This window comes from Scyliorhinus torazame, chromosome 13 (assembly GCF_047496885.1).
Source record: "Scyliorhinus torazame isolate Kashiwa2021f chromosome 13, sScyTor2.1, whole genome shotgun sequence".
Lineage (NCBI taxonomy): Eukaryota > Metazoa > Chordata > Chondrichthyes > Carcharhiniformes > Scyliorhinidae > Scyliorhinus > Scyliorhinus torazame.
In genome coordinates this window covers 95,775,113-95,791,547 of record NC_092719.1, presented here as the reverse complement: position 1 = coordinate 95,791,547, position 16,435 = coordinate 95,775,113, and the positions used below count along the sequence as shown (strand labels likewise).

Below are 16,435 nucleotides of genomic sequence, written 5' to 3'. Positions count from 1 at the left end.
AGTAGACGAGGAGTATCATGTGGTGCAATAATACGAGTCCTCTGCGCATTCAATTCCTCAAGTTCCCATATCGGTCGTGCTCAGTGACACTACCTGAGTAGAGCATTTAGCATGAATCCCTAAAATGTAACAATAATCAATGTAAGAAAATAACTTGGAAAATATTGCACAATTTAAAAGAAGTGAAGGTTATTTTAGTTCCAGGTAGTAGGCTGTAGCAGTGTGATTCATATCTGACATTAAAACTGAATCTTTCATGTTCATGATTATAAAAATTTGCAACTTTATTTTTTTCAGATTGTAACTGATCAACAAACAGGGCAGAAAATACAGATAGTGACGACCTTAGATACAGCTGCATCCTCCAAGGAGCTGATCTTGGCCACTCCGGATGGCAGAGGTGCAGGAAGGGTGATATTGGATAGTGGAAACAATACAGCCCAAGGAAAACTTGTTCTAACAACGCCTGAAAGTTTGAGTTCGAAGCAGCTAATCCTCACCACTACAGATGGCATTGTACCCCAAAGATTTCAGGTAACTAACACAATCTGCATAATGGGGTAGAAATTCACCTTTGATGCTAATATAAGCAGGTGGTGTAGGATTGGCCTTCTGTTAGTTTCTTTGATATTGTCAGTTATTTACTGCTACTGAGGGAAAATTGGACTAGAGAAACAGTACATATTCCTATGTGTTTGCTGCCATTCTCTTTCTAGATGGTAGAGGTCGCAGGTTTGGAAGGTGATGTTGAAGGAGGCCTGGTGATTTGCTGCAGTGCATCTTACAGCTGCTGCCACTGCATTGGTGGTGGAGAGAGTGAATGTTTAAGGTGGTGGATGGGATGCAGATCAAGATTTATCCAGGATAGTGTTGAGTTTTTGGAGTGTTGTTGGAGCTACACTCATCCAGGCAAGTGGAGAGTATTCTATCACATTCCTGGCTTCTGCCTTGTAGATGGTGTAAAGAGTTTGGGCAGGCAAGAGGTGGGTTACCCGCCACAATCCTTAGCCTCTGACTTGCGCTTGTAACAATGGTATTCATATGGCTAGTCCAGTTTAGTTTCTGGCCAGTGGTAACTCAGGAAGTCGATAATGGCAGATTCCATAATGGTAATGCCATTGAATGTCATGGGGAGATGGTTAAATTCTCTGAATAAAAGCAAATTACTGCGGATCCTGGAATCTGAAACATGATGTGGAGATGCCGGCGTTGGACTGGGGTGAGCACAGTAAGAAGTCTTACAACACTAGGTTAAAGTCCAACAGGTTTGATTCAAACACTAGCTTTTGGAGCACTGCTCCTTCCTCAGGTGAATGAAGAGGTATGTTCCAGAAACATATATCTCGACAAATTCAAAGATGCAAGACAATGCTTAGAATGTGAGCATTAGCACGTAATTAAGTCTTTACAGATCCAGAGATAGGGGTAACCCCAGGTTAAAGAGGTGTGAATTGTCTCAAGCCAGGACAGTTGGTAGGATTTCGCAAGCCCAGGCCAGATGGTGGGGGATGAATGTAATGCGACATGAATCCCAGGTCCCGGTTGAGGCCGCACTCGTGTGCGGAATGTGGCTATAAGTTTCTGCTCGGCGATTCTGCGCTGTCGTGCGTCCTGAAGGTCGCCTTGGAGAACGCTTACCCGGAGATCAGAGGCTGAATGCCCTTGACTGCTGAAGTGTTCCCCGACTGGAAGGGAACATTCCTGCCTGGTGATTGTCGCGCGACGTCCGTTCATTCGTTGTCGCAGCATCTGCATGGTCTCGCCAATGTACCACGCTTCGGGACATCCTTTCCTGCAGTGTATGAGGTAGACAACGTTGGCCGAGTCACACGAGTATGTACCGCGTACCTGGTGGGTGGTGTTCTCGTGTATAATGGTGGTATCCATGTCGAGTACTCAACACTGCCAATTGCCAATCTCCAGACGCAATTCTGTAACTCATCCGCTTCATTCTGGATCACAACGTCTTCACCTTCGACAACAAGTTCTTCATCCAGACGCACGGAACAGCCATGTGGACCAAATTCGCACCTCAATATGCCAACATCTTCATGCAGAAGTTTGAACAAGACCTCCTCACCGCACAGGACCTTCAACCGACGTTATACACCAGATACATCGATGACATGTGGTCACACCCAAGGTGCAGGCAGAGAAATGGGTGATCACCAGAAAGGGCAGGCAGTCAGTGCAGGAATCCCCTGTGGTTGTCCCCCTCTCGAACAGATATACCCCTTTGGATACTGTCGGGGGGGATAGCCTATCAAGGGAAAAACAGCAGCAGCCAGAGCAGTGGCACCACGGCTGGCTCTGATGTTCAGAAGGGAGGGTCAAAGCGCAGAAGAGTAATAGTAATAGAGGACTCTATAGTCAGGAGCACAGATAGGCGCTTCTGTGGATGTGAAAGAGACTCCAGGATGGTATGTTGCCTCCTTGGTGCCAGGGTCCAGGATGTCTCCGAACGGGTAGAGGGCATCCTGAAGGGTGAGGGCAAACAGGCAGAGGTCGTTGTACATATTGGTACTAACGACATAGGCAGGAAGGGGCATGAGGTCCTGCAGCAGGAGTTCAGGGAGCTAGGCAGAAAGTTAAAAGACAGGACCTCGAGGGTTGTAATCTCGGGATTACTCCCTGTGCCACGTGCCAGTGAGGCTAGAAATAGGAAGATAGAGCAGCTAAACACGTGGCTAAACAGCTGGTGTAGGAGGGAGGGTTTCCATTATCTGGACCACTGGGAGCTCTTCCGGGGCAAGTGTGACCTGTATAAGAAGGACGGGTTGCATCTAAACCGGAGAGGCATAAATATCCTGGCCGCGAGGTTTGCTAGTGTCACACGGGGGGGTTTAAACTAGTATGGCAGGGGGGTGGGCACGGGAGCAATAGGTCAGAAGGTGAGAGCATTGAGGGAGAACTAGGGAATAGGGACAGTGTGGCTCTGAGGCAGAGCAGACAGGGAGAAGTTGCTGAACACAGCGGGTCTGGTGGCCTGAAGTGCATATGTTTTAATGCAAGGAGTATTACGGGTAAGGCAGATGAACTTAGAGCTTGGATTAGTACTTGGAACTATGATGTTGTTGCCATTACAGAGACCTGGTTGAGGGAAGGGCAGGATTGGCAGCTAAACGTTCCAGGATTTAGATGTTTCAGGCGGGATAGAGGGGGATGTAAAAGGGGTGGCGGAGTTGCGCTACTTGTTCGGGAGAATATCACAGCTGTACTGCAAGAGGACACCTCAGAGGGCAGTGAGGCTATATGGGTAGAGATCAGGAATAAGAAGGGTGCAGTCACAATGTTGGGGGTATACTACAGGCCTCCCAACAGCCAGCGGGAGATAGAGGAGCAGATAGGTAGACAGATTTTGGAAAAGAGTAAAAACAACAGGGTTGTGGTGATGGGAGACTTCAACTTCCCCAATATTGACTGGGACTCACTTAGTGCCAGGGGCTTAGACAGGGCGGAGTTTGTAAGGAGCATCCAGGAGGGCTTCTTAAAACAATATGTAGACAGTCCAACTAGGGAAGGGGCGGTACTGGACCTGGTATTGGGGAATGAGCCCGGCCAGGTGGTAGATGTTTCAGTAGGGGAGCATTTCGGTAACAGTGACCACAATTCAGTAAGTTTTGAAGTACTGGTGGACAAGGAAAAGAGTGGTCCGAGGATGAATGTGCTAAATTGGGGGAAGGCTAATTATAACAATATTAGGCGGGAACTGAAGAACATAGATTGGGGGATGATGTTTGAGGGCAAATCAACATCTGACATGTGGGAGGCTTTCAAGTGGCAGTTGAAAGGAATACAGGACCGGCATGTTCCTGTGAGGAAGAAGGATAAATACGGCAATTTTCGGGAACCTTGGATGACGAGTGATATTGTAGGCGTCGTCAAAAAGAAAAAGTAGGCATTTGTCAGGGCTAAAAGGCTGGGAACAGACGAAGCCTGCGTGGAATAGAAGGAAAGTAGGAAGGAACTTAAGCAAGGAGTCAGGAGGGCTAGAAGGGGTCACGAAAAGTCATTGGCAAATAGGGTTAAGGAAAATCCCAAGGCTTTTTACACATACATAAAAAGAGGGTAGCCAGGGAAAGTGTTGGCCCACTGAAGGATAGGCAAGGGAATCTATGTGTGGAGCCAGAGGAAATGGGCGAGGTACTAAATGAATACTTTGCATCAGTATTCACCAAAGAGAAGGAATTGGTAGATGTTGAGTCTGGAGAAGGGGGTGTAGATAGCCTGGGTCACATTGTGATCCAAAAAGACGAGGTGTTGGGTGTCTTAAAAAATATTAAGGTAGATAAGTCCCCAGGGCCTGATGGGATCTACCCCAGAATACTGAAGGAGGCTGGAGAGGAAATTGCTGAGGCCTTGACAGAAATCTTTGGATCCTCGCTGTCTTCAGGGGATGTCCCGGAGGACTGGAGAATAGCCAATGTTGTTCCTCTGTTTAAGAAGGGTAGCAAGAATAATCCCGGGAACTACAGGCCGGTGAGCCTTACTTCAGTGGTAGGGAAATTACTGGAGAGAATTCTTCGAGACAGGATCTACTCCCATTTGGAAGCAAATGGACGTATTAGTGAGAGGCAGCATGGTTTTGTGAAGGGGAGGTTGTGTCTCACTAACTTGATAGAGTTTTTCGAGGAGGTCACTAAGATGATTGATGCATGTAGGGCAGTGGATGTTGTCTATATGGACTTCAGTAAGGCCTTTGACAAGGTCCCTCATGGTAGACTAGTACAAAAGGTGAAGTCACACGGGATCAGGGGTGAGCTGGCAAGGTGGATACAGAACTGGCTAGGCCATAGAAGGCAGAGAGTAGCAATGGAGGGATGCTTTTCTAATTGGAGGGCTGTGACCAGTGGTGTTCCACAGGGATCAGTGCTGGGACCTTTGCTCTTTGTAGTATATATAAATGATTTGGAGGAAAATGTAACTGGTCTGATTAGTAAGTTTGCAGACGACACAAAGGTTGGTGGAATTGCGGATAGCGATGAGGACTGTCGGAGGATACAGCAGGATTTAGATTGTCTGGAGACTTGGGCGGAGAGATGGCAGATGGAGTTTAATCCGGACAAATGAGAGGTAATGCATTTTGGAAGGTCTAATGCAGGTAGGGAATATACAGTGAATGGTAGAACCCTCAAGAGTATTGAAAGTCAAAGAGATCTAGGAGTACAGGTCCACAGGTCATTGAAAGGGTGGAGAAGGTAGTCAAGAAGGCATACGGCATCCCATGAATAGGATGGGAATAGAGGGATACGGACCCAGGAAGTGTAGAAGATTGTAGTTTAGTCGGACAGCATGGTCGGCACGGGCTTGGAGGGCCGAAGGGCCTGTTCCTGTGCTGTACATTTCTTTGTTCTTTGTTGACATTTTCTTCCTTTGGACCCACGGCGAAGAATCACTGAAACGACTACACGATGACATCAATAAGTTCCATCCCACCATCAGACTCACCATGGACTATTCTCGAAAATCAGTTGCATTCTTGGACACACTAATCTCCATCAAGGACGGTCACCTCAGCACTTCGTTTTACCGCAAACCCACGGATAACCTCACGATGCTCCACTTCTCCAGCTTCCATCCTAAACACCTTAAAGAAGCCATCCCTTATGGAAAAGCCCTCCGTAAACACAGGATCTGCTCAGACGAGGAGGAGCGTAACAGACATTTCCAGACGCTGAAAGATGCCTCGTACAATCGGGATATGGCGCTCGACTCATCGATCGACAGTTCCAACGGGCCACAGCAAAAAACCGCACCGACCTCCTCAGAAGACAAACACGGGACGCAACCGACAGAGTATCCTTTGTCGTCCAGTAATTTCCCGGAGAGGAGAAACTACAACATCTTCTTCGCAGCCTTCAACACGTCATCGATGAAGATGAATATCTTGCCAAGGTCATCCCCACAACCCCACTACTTGCCTACAAACAACCGCGCAACCTCAAACAAACCATTGTTTGCAGCAAACTACCCAGCCTTCAAAACAGCGACCACGACACCACACAACCCTGCCATGGCAATCTCTGCAAGACGTGCCAGATCATCGATATGGATACCACCATTACACGTGAGAACACCACCCACCAGGTACGTGGTACATTGTGACTCGGCCAACGTTGTCTACCTCATACGCTGCAGGAAAGGATGTCCCGAAGCGTGGTACGTTGGCGAGACCATGCAGACGCTGCGACAACGAATGAACGGACATTGCGCGGCAATCACCAGGCAGGAATGTTCCCTTCCAGTCGGGGAACACTTCAGCAGTCAAGGGCATTCAGCCTCTGATCTCCGGGTAAGCGTTCTCCGAGGCGGCCTTCAGGACGCGCGACAACGCAGAATCGCCGAGCAGAAACTTATAGCCAAGTTCCGCACACATGGGTGCGGCCTCAACCGGGACCTGGGATTCATGTCGCATTACATTCATCCCCCATCATCTGGCCTGGGCTTGCAAAATCCTACCAACTGTCCTGGCTTCAGACAATTCACACCTCTTTAATCTGGGGTTACCCCTATCTCTGGATCTGTAAAGACTTAATTACCTGCAAATGCTCGCATTCCAAGCATTGTTTGGCATCTTAGAATTTCTCTATATATATGTTTCTGGAACATACGTCTTCATTCACCTGAGGAAGGAGCAGTGCTCCGAAAGCTAGTGCTTGAAACAAACCTGTTGGACTTTAACCTGGTGTTGTAAGACTTCTTACTGGAATCTGAAACAAACGATCAAATGCTGGAAAATCTCAGCAAGTCTGGCAGCATCTATAGGGAGAGAAAGGAGCTAACGTTTTGAATCCGATGACTCTGTCAAAGCTAACAGAAGAAAGTGGGAAATATTTATACTGTGGAGTGAGAATGAAAGATGAGTCATAGTCACAGAAACCCAGGGAAACCGGGTGCTTATGGCCACGGAAACCAAGGGGAAAGAGTGCTAATGGCAGCCCCCAAAGAGAACAAAAGATGTGAAAGGTCAAACAGCAGGGAAACGAACATCAGAGGATGAACTGTAGATGTGGGGGGAGGGGAAGGGGGGAGCAAAGAGGAGAAAGGTGAAGGAAACATGGATAAGATTGGTGGGGGTGGAAATTAAATGTGTATTAAGAAAGAAAGAAATGGTAAAAGACAGTTAAAATGAAATAAAAACAGATGGGGTGAGGTGGGGTAGAGCTGATCGTCTGAAATTGTTGAATTCGATGTTCAGGCCAGAAGCTGTAGCGAGCCTAACTGGAAGATGAGATGTTGTTCCTCCAGTTTGCGTTGCGCTTCACTGGAACTTTGCAGCAGGCCAAGAACAGACATGTGGGCATGGGAGCAGGGTGTTTTGTTAAAATGGCAAGCAACGGGAATGTCAGGGTCCTGAATGCGCACAGACCGAAGATGCTCAGCCAAGCGATCACCCAGTCTGTGTTTGGTCTCTCCGATATAGTGGAGACCACATTGGGACCGGCGAATGCAGTAGACCAAATTGGAAGAGATGCAAGTGAAACGCTGCTTAACCTGGAATGAGTGTTTTGGGCCTGGGATGTTAAGCATGGAAGAGGTAAAGGGGCAGGTGTTACACCTTCTGCGATTGCATGGGAAGGTGCCATGGGTGATGGGAGGGTACTGGGTATGGTGGAGGAGTGGACTAGATTGTCTCGGAGGGAATGGTCTCTGTGGAATGCTGACAGAGGGAGTGAAGGGAAGATGTGTTTGGTGGTGGCATCACGCTGGAGTTGGCGAAAATGGCGGAGGATTATGCTTTGCATACGGAGGCTGGTGGGATGAAATGTGAGAACGAGGGGGACTCTCCTTGTTCTGGGAGGGAGTGGTGGGGTAGTGGCGCGGGAGATGGACCGCACACTGTTGAAAGCCCTGTCCACAACTGTAGGTGGGAAATCACGGTTGAGGAAGAAGGAACACATTTTCGAAGCACCATTTTGGAAAGTGACATCATCGGAACAAATGCGACGGAGGCGAAGGAGTTGAGAGGAAGGGATGGAGTCCTTACAGGGTGTAGGGTGCGAAGAGCTGTAGTCCAGATAGCTGTGGGAGTCAGTGGGCTTGTAGTGGATATTAGTTGATAGTCTATTGCCGAAATGGCGACCGAAAGATCAAGGAAGGGAAGTGTCTGAGATGGACCAGGTGAAAGTGATGGAGGGGTGGAAACTGGAAGCAAAGTTGATGAATTTTTCCAGGTCCGGGCGAGAGCATGATGCGGCATCACAATAGTCATCAATGTTTCATAGGATCATAGAATTTACAGTGCAGAAGGAGGCCATTTGGCCCATCAAGTCTGCACCGGCCCTTGGAAAGAGCACCCTACTCAAATCCACACCCTATCCCTGTAATACCACCTAACCTTTTGGACACTAAGGGGCAATTTAGCTTGGCCAGCCCACCTAACCTGCACATCTTTGGACTGTGGGAAGAAACCGGAGCACCTGGAGGAAACCCACACAAACATGGGGAGTACGTGGAGACTCCGCACAGAGAATGACCCAAGCCAGGAATTGGACCTGGTCCGTGGCGCTCTGAAGCAGCAGTGCTAACCACGGTGCTACCTTGCCACCCACAGGGGCAGTTATGGGAGAGAAACTGCCCATCTTACTCGCTTGCCCAAGGCCAACTGAGAAGCTGGTACAACATTGCCTGTTATCAGATTCGGCAAGTGTGCAAAGTGAGCTTCTTGCCTGTGCAGGAGGTGCTGGACACAAGGAGTTGTGGGAGGGGTTAGATTCTCTTGTTGGAGATGGTCATTGCCCGGTACTTGTGTGCCACAAATGTTACTTGTCACTTATCGACCCAAGCCTGAGTATTGTCCAGGTCTTGCTGCATATGGATACAAACTCCATCAGTATCTGATTGTTAAACGTCTTATTGCCAGTTGGTGAAGGAGGAGACCAAAAATCAGTCTCTACTCAGATTTATTCACAAAGTGAAAGGATACATTTGTGAGTGGACCTGGGTTTGATTCCGACCTTGAGTGACTGTGTGAAGTTTGCTCGTTCTCCCCGTGTCTGGGTGGGTTTCTTCTGGGTCCTCCGGTTTCCTCCCACAGTCTGGCCATGCTAAATTTGGGATACCTTTAATATCCAAAGTAATCTGAACTAACCTTGTTTGTTCGAACACTAGCCCTGGGTGCCTTGTACAGCAGCCAAACCCAATCCACAAACCCCTGTATGAACCCAACACTTCAATCAGATACGCCCGTTCCACCCAAGCAAATGCCTCTTCCGCGTCCATTGCCACCACCTTTTCCACTTCTCGGCCCTCCAAGGGTGTCATAATAGCACTAAGCAGTCTCTGCATGTTCACCGACCGCTGCCGCCCTTTCACGAACCCCTGGTCCTCTCCTGCCACCCCCGGCATGCAACCCTCTAACCACGACACCAGCAGCTTCGCCAACGACTTTGCGTCCACATCCAACAGCGAGATCGGGCAGTACAATCCCCACTACTCTGGGTCCTTGTACTTCTTTAAATTGAGCGACATAGAGGCCTGCGACAGCGTGGGGGACAGATCCCTCCTCACCATCAACTCATTATATATCCCAATGAGCAGGGGCCCCAGCTCCAACCCAACATCGAAGGCCGAAGGGCCTGTACTGCGCTGTAATATTCTATGCTCTAACCCATCCGGTCCCAGGGCCAACCTGGCCTGCATGAACCCCATGTAATCCATCACCTCCCTCAGCCCAATTCCTCTACCTTACCCTCCTCAACCCTCGGGGACTCCAACCCATCCAAAAAACGCCTCCTCCCTTCATCCCCCACCGGAGGCTCTTGAGTCATACAATCTTCGATAGAAGGCCTCAAAAACGCCATTCACCCCTCCTGCCTCCGCTACCACTGTGCCCCTCTCACCCCTCAGCCTTCCACAACATGACCAGTAAAACACCAAACAGCCCACCCGCAGCCCCCAAACTGTGCCCAGTCCATGATCTGTGATGAAGCTTTGCCCCATCCAGATTTTTGAATCAAAAGTCAAACTGACTTTCAAACTGCTGGGGACACCACCCCAGACTACATTCCTTGATTGTACAAGACCATCTTCACCTTATTAGGTGCTGAATGCTGGTAAATTCTTACCATGTTACCAATACTCCGGCATTTTCTTGGCCCACTCCAGGACCCACTTCTTCCTTTAGAAATTGTGGAACAGAATGATCATCGCACACGATTCAGTTTCAGCTTCTGCTATAAGGCCCAGTGCATCCAGTCCAGCTCTGGCGCAGCAATCACCTGCTATCCACTCATTAGCTGAGAAAACTTTGCAGAGAGTATTTGGTTGGCCTTGAACCCTGACTCCCTCCAACAGACCCACCAGTTTCATGTTCATGCGCCTGGACCTGTTCTCCACGTCATCCAGTTTTGTCTTGATGCTCTTATTCCTGTCGCTGATCAGTACTATTCTGGATTCCAATGACCCGGATCGGTCCTCGTGCTGAGGCATGGCCTCCTCCATGCCTTTCAACTTCTCAGCCTGCTCGCCTACCGCCTGAGCCATCTTGCCAAGCTGCTTCCTAATCAGGCCCACAGCCTCCTTCACCATAGCTTTAAAGGACACTCTAATTTCATGGCCGTGCCTCTTAAATCCATCATCCACCTCTCCACTGAACTTCTCCAGTTCTTCCGCCATCACCCCTGCCATTGTATCCATGATGTGGAGATGCCGGCGTTGGACTGGGGTGAGCACAGTAAGACGTTTTACAACACCAGGTTAAAGTCCAACAGGTTTATTTCGATGTCACTAGCTTTCGGAGCGCTGCTCCTTCCTCCGGTGAATGAAGAGGTATGTTCCAGAAACATATATATAGACAGATTCAAAGATGCCAGACAGTGCTTGGAATGCGAGCATTAGCAGGTGATTAAATCTTTACAGATCCAGAGATGGCCTCTGATCTCCGGGTAAGCGTTCTCCAAGGCGGCCTTCAGGACGCGCGACAACGCAGAATCGCCGAGCAGAAGCTTATAGCCAAGTTCCGCACACATGAGTGCGGCCTCAACCGGGACCTGGGATTCATGTCGCATTACATTCATTCCCCACCATCTGGCCTGCGAAATCCTACCAACTGTCCTGGCTTGACACAATTCACACCTCTTTAACCTGGGGTTACCCCATAGAACATAGAACATAGAAAATACAGCACAGAACAGGCCCTTCGGCCCACGATGTTGTGCCGAACCTTTGCCCTAGATTAATCATAGATTATCATTGAATTTACAGTGCAGAAGGAGGCCATTCGGCCCTTTGAGTCTGCACCGGCTCTTGGAAAGAGCACCCTACCCAAACTCAACACCTCCACCCAACACCAAGGGCAATTTTGGACATTAAGGGCAATTTATCATTGGCCAATTCACCTAACCTGCACATCTTTGGACTGTGGGAGGAAACCGGAGCACCCGGAGGAAACCCACGCAGACACTGGGAGGACGTGCAGACTCCGCACAGACAGTGACCCAAGCCGGAATCGAACCTGGGACCCTGGAGCTGTGAAGCAATTGTGCTATCCACAATGCTACCGTGCTGCCCTTAAGAACAAATAAATCTACACTATATCATTTTACCGTAATCCATGTACCTATCCAATAGCTGCTTGAAGGTCCCTAATGTTTCCGACTCAACTACTTCCACAGGCAGTGCATTCCATGCCCCCACTACTCTCTGGGTAAAGAACCTACCTCTGATATCCCTCCTATATCTTCCACCTTTCACCTTAAATTTATGTCCCCTTGTAATGGTTTGTTCCACCCGGGGAAAAAGTCTCTGACTGTCTACTCTATCTATTCCCCTGATCATCTTATAAACCTCTATCAAGTCGCCCCTCATCCTTCTCCGTTCTAATGAGAAAAGGCCTAGCACCCTCAACCTTTCCTCGTAAGACCTACTCTCCATTCCTGGCAACATCCTGGTAAATCTTCTTTGCACCTTTTCCAAAGCTTCCACATCCTTCCTAAAATGAGGCGACCAGAACTGTACACAGTACTCCAAATGTGGCCTTACCAAAGTTTTGTACAGCTGCATCATCACCTCACGGCTCTTAAATTCAATCCCTCTGTTAATGAACGCGAGCACACCATAGGCCTTCTTCACAGCTCTATCCACTTGAGTGGCAACTTTCAAAGATGTATGAACATAGACCCCAAGATCTCTCTGCTCCTCCACATTGCCAAGAACTCTACCGTTAACCCTATATTCCGCATTCATATTTGTCCTTCCAAAATGGACAACCTCACACTTTTCAGGGTTAAACTCCATCTGCCACTTCTCAGCCCAGCTCTGCATCCTATCTATGTCTCTTTGCAGCCGACAACAGCCCTCCTTACTATCCACAACTCCACCAATCTTCGTATCGTCTGCAAATTTACTGACCCACCCTTCAACTCCCTCATCCAAGTCATTAATGAAAATCACAAACAGCAGAGGACCCAGAACTGATCCCTGCGGTACGCCACTGGTAACTGGGATCCAGGCTGAATATTTGCCATCCACCACCACTCTCTGACTTCTATCGGTTAGCCAGTTGGTTATCCAACTGGCCAAATTTCCCACTATCCCATGCCTCCTTACTTTCTGCATAAGCCTACCATGGGGAACCTTATCAAATGCCTTACTAAAATCCATGTACACTACATCCACTGCTTTACCTTCATCCACATGCTTGGTCACCTCCTCAAAGAATTCAATAAAACTTGTAAGGCACGACCTACCCCTCACAAATCCGTGCTGACTATCCCTAATCAAGCAGTGTCTTTCCAGATGCTCAGAAATCCTATCCTTCAGTACCCTTTCCATTACTTTGCCTACCACCGAAGTAAGACTAACTGGCCTGTAATTCCCAGGGTTATCCCTAGTCCCTTTTTTGAATAGGGGCACGACATTCGCCACTCTCCAATCCCCTGGTACCACCCCTGTTGACAGTGAGGACGAAAAGATCATTGCCAACGGCTCTGCAATTTCATCTCTTGCTTCCCATAGAATCCTTGGATATATCCCGTCAGGCCCGGGGGACTTGTCTATCCTCAAGTTTTTCAAAATGCCCAACACATCTTCCTTCCTAACAAGTATTTCCTCGAGCTTACCAATCTGTTTCACACTGTCCTCTCCAACAATATGGCCCCTCTCATTTGTAAATACAGAAGAAAAGTACTCGTTCAAGACCTCTCCTATCTCTTCAGACTCAATACACAATCTCCCGCTACTGTTCTTGATCGGACCTACCCTCGCTCTAGTCATTCTCATATTTCTCACATATGTGTAAAAGGCCTTGGGGTTTTCCTTGATCCTACCCGCCAAAGATTGTTCATGCCCTCTCTTAGCTCTCCTAATCCCTTTCTTCAGTTCCCTCCTGGCTATCTTGTATCCCTCCAATGCCCTGTCTGAACCTTGTTTCCTCAGCCTTACATAAGTCTCCTTTTTCATCTTAACAAGACATTCAACCTCTCTTGTCAACCATGGTTCCCTCACTCGACCATCTCTTCCCTGCCTGACAGGGACATACATATCAAGGACACGTAACACCTGTTCCTTGAACAAGTTCCACATTTCATTTGTGTCCTTCCCTGCCAGCCTATGTTCCCAACTTATGCACTTCAATTCTTGTCTGACAACATCGTATTTACCCTTCCCCCAATTGTAAACCTTGCCCTGTTGCACGTACCTATCCCTCTCCATTACTAAAGTGAAAGTCACAGAATTGTGGCCACTATCTCCAAAATGCTCCCCCACTAACAAATCTATCACTTGCCCTGGTTCATTACCAAATACTAAATCCAATATTGCCCCATCTCTGGTCGGACAATCTACATACTGTGTTAGAAAAGCTTCCTGGACACACTGCACAAACACCACCCCATCCAAACTATTTGATCTAAAGAGTTTCCACTCAATATTTGGGAAGTCAAAGTCGCCCATGACTACTACCCTATGACTTCTGCACCTTTCCAAAATCTGTTTCCCAATCTGTTCCTCCACATCTCTGTTACTATTGGGGGGCCTATAGAAAACTCCTAACAAGGTGACTGCTCCTTTCCTATTTCTGACTTCAACCCATACTACCTCAATAGGGTGATACTCCTCGAACTGCCTTTCTGCAGCTGTTATACTATCTCTAATTAATAATGCCAGCCCCCCCCCATCCCTTTTACCACCCTCCCTAATCTTATTGAAACATCTATAACCAGGGACCTCCAACAACCATTTCTGCCCCTCTTCTATCCAAGTTTCCGTGATGGCCACCACATCGTAGTCCCAAGTACCGATTAAGTTCACCCACCTTATTCCTGATGCTTCTTGTGTTGAAGTATACACACTTCAACCCATCTCCGTGCCTGCAAGTACTCTCCTTTATCAGTGTTCCCTTCCCCACTGCCTCATTACACGCTTTGGCGTCCTGAATATCGGCTACCTTAGTTGCTGGACTACAAATGCGGTTCCCATTCCCCTGCCAAATTAGTTTAAACCCTCCCGAAGAGTACTAGCAAACCTCCCTCCCAGGATATTGGTGCCCCTCTGGTTCAGATGCAACCCGTCCTGCTTGTACAGGTCCCACCTTCCCCAGAATGCGCTCCAATTATCCAAATACCTGAAGCCCTCCCCCCTACACCATTCCTGCAGCCACGTGTTCAACTGCACACTCTCCCTATTCCTAGCCTCGCTATCACGTGGCACCGGCAACAAACCAGAGATGACAACTCTGTCCTGGCGTTTAACTTCCAGCCTAACTCCCTCAACTTGTTTATTACCTCCACACCCCTTTTCCTACCTATGTCGTTGGTACCAATGTGCACCACGACTTCTGGCTGCTCCCCCTCCCCTTAAGGATCCTGAAGACACGATCCTGGATCTGCATCTCTGGATCTGTAAAGATTTAATCACCTGCTAATGCTCGCAATCCAAGCATTGTCTGGCATCTTTGAATCTGTGTCTCTATATGTTTCTGGAACATACCTCTTCATTCACCTGAGGAAGGAGCAGCGCTCCGAAAGCTAGTGACATCGAAACAAACCTGTTGGACTTTAACCTGGTGTTGTAAAACTTCTTATTGTATCCAGTGTGATGGGCTTATATCTTTACACTTGCCCTCTGCTTTGTAATATATCAAAACTCCAAAATTAAAGTCAATATCAGTCAGCCTTATACAATGCCTTGTGCTCTCCAAATTTTTGCTGATGCCTCAGCCTTGCTGAAAGCCCTTCTCCCTCTTGTAAAGCATTTAAATCGGTGTTCTTCAAACTTTTTTTCCGGGGATCCATTTTTACCACCCGGCCAACCTTCGGGACCCAAACCGGCCGACCTTCGGGACCCAAACCGGCCTACCTTCGCGACCCATGCCGGCCGACCTTCGCGACCCACGCCGGCTGACCTTCACAACCCACACTGGCCGATCTTCGCGACCCACGCCGGCTGACCTGAGCGACCCACGCCGGCCGACCTGAGCGACCCACCATTTTCTCTTACCTTGTTTGCTGCAGATAAAAATGGAGGAAATGGTTTTGGGTCCCTTTGGCCCTCGTACACGCTCCTTCAATGGAACCTGTTGGATGAAGGTGAAGCCTTCCGGTGTCGAAAAGAATGGAATCTCCATCTGTCCAAAGTTCTGCATTTTTCCCCCTAAAATTTTATTAAATGAAACCTCCCCGAAGTTGTAAAAAAAAAAAAAATTAAATGAATAAAATAAATGAATAAAATGAATAAAACACCCCCCCTGAACTTGAAAAAAAAAGAATAAAATAAATGAAAAAAAAAAAATTTAATTAATGAAATAAATGAATAAACCCCACCCCCCCGATCTTGTAAAAAAAAAGAATAAATTAAAGGAAAAAATAAATGAATAAAATGAATTTTTATAAAACCAAACTTGTAACCAAAAAATAGCGGCCGCACTGCGCATGCGCGCCCGATCATCGGTGCGCGTGCGCATAGTTTTGCACATGTGCGCCGATGATAGTGTGCGCTGCGTCCAAATCTTTTTTACATGTTAGTGGCCATTTTAAAGCCCGATTGCAGCCGGCGTTATTCAAAGCCTGCTGCTGCGCGGGGATTTGCGCGATCGGGAGCACCGCGAAGGACGGCTCTGCGACCCTCCTGAAACCCGCCCGCGACCCACCCGCTGGTCGCGCCCCCGAGTTTGAAGAACACTGATTTAAATGACACAGTGGAACAGTGGTTAGCACTGTTGTTTCACAACGCGAGGGTCCCAGGTTCGATTCCCGGCTTGGGTCACTCTCTGTGGAGTCTGCACGTTCTCGCTGTGTCTGCATGGGTTTCTTCTGGGAGCTCTGGTTTCCTCCCACATGTCCCGAAAAATGTGCTGTTAGGTAATTTGGACATTCTGAATTCTCCCTCTGTGTACCGAACAGGTGCCGTAGTGTGGCGGCTAGGGGCTTTTCACAGTAACTTCATAGACCAATTGATAGGTTCAACCATCTGAAGCGAATCCTTTCATGAACTATTG

At 48.2% G+C, this 16,435-nt stretch overlaps 1 protein-coding gene across 5 annotated transcripts in view; it reads left to right on the top strand.

Moving 5' to 3' along the window:
* The window catches only part of nr2c2 (nuclear receptor subfamily 2, group C, member 2), a 618,321-nt gene that overhangs the window by 164,913 nt on the left and 436,973 nt on the right, over window positions 1–16,435 (top strand). For all 5 annotated transcript variants that reach the window (XM_072471978.1, XM_072471981.1, XM_072471979.1 and 2 more), the window contains one exon: window positions 298–534. In XM_072471978.1, the coding sequence (XP_072328079.1) occupies window positions 298–534 (237 nt within the window). The remainder of the gene's footprint in view (window positions 1–297; window positions 535–16,435) is intronic.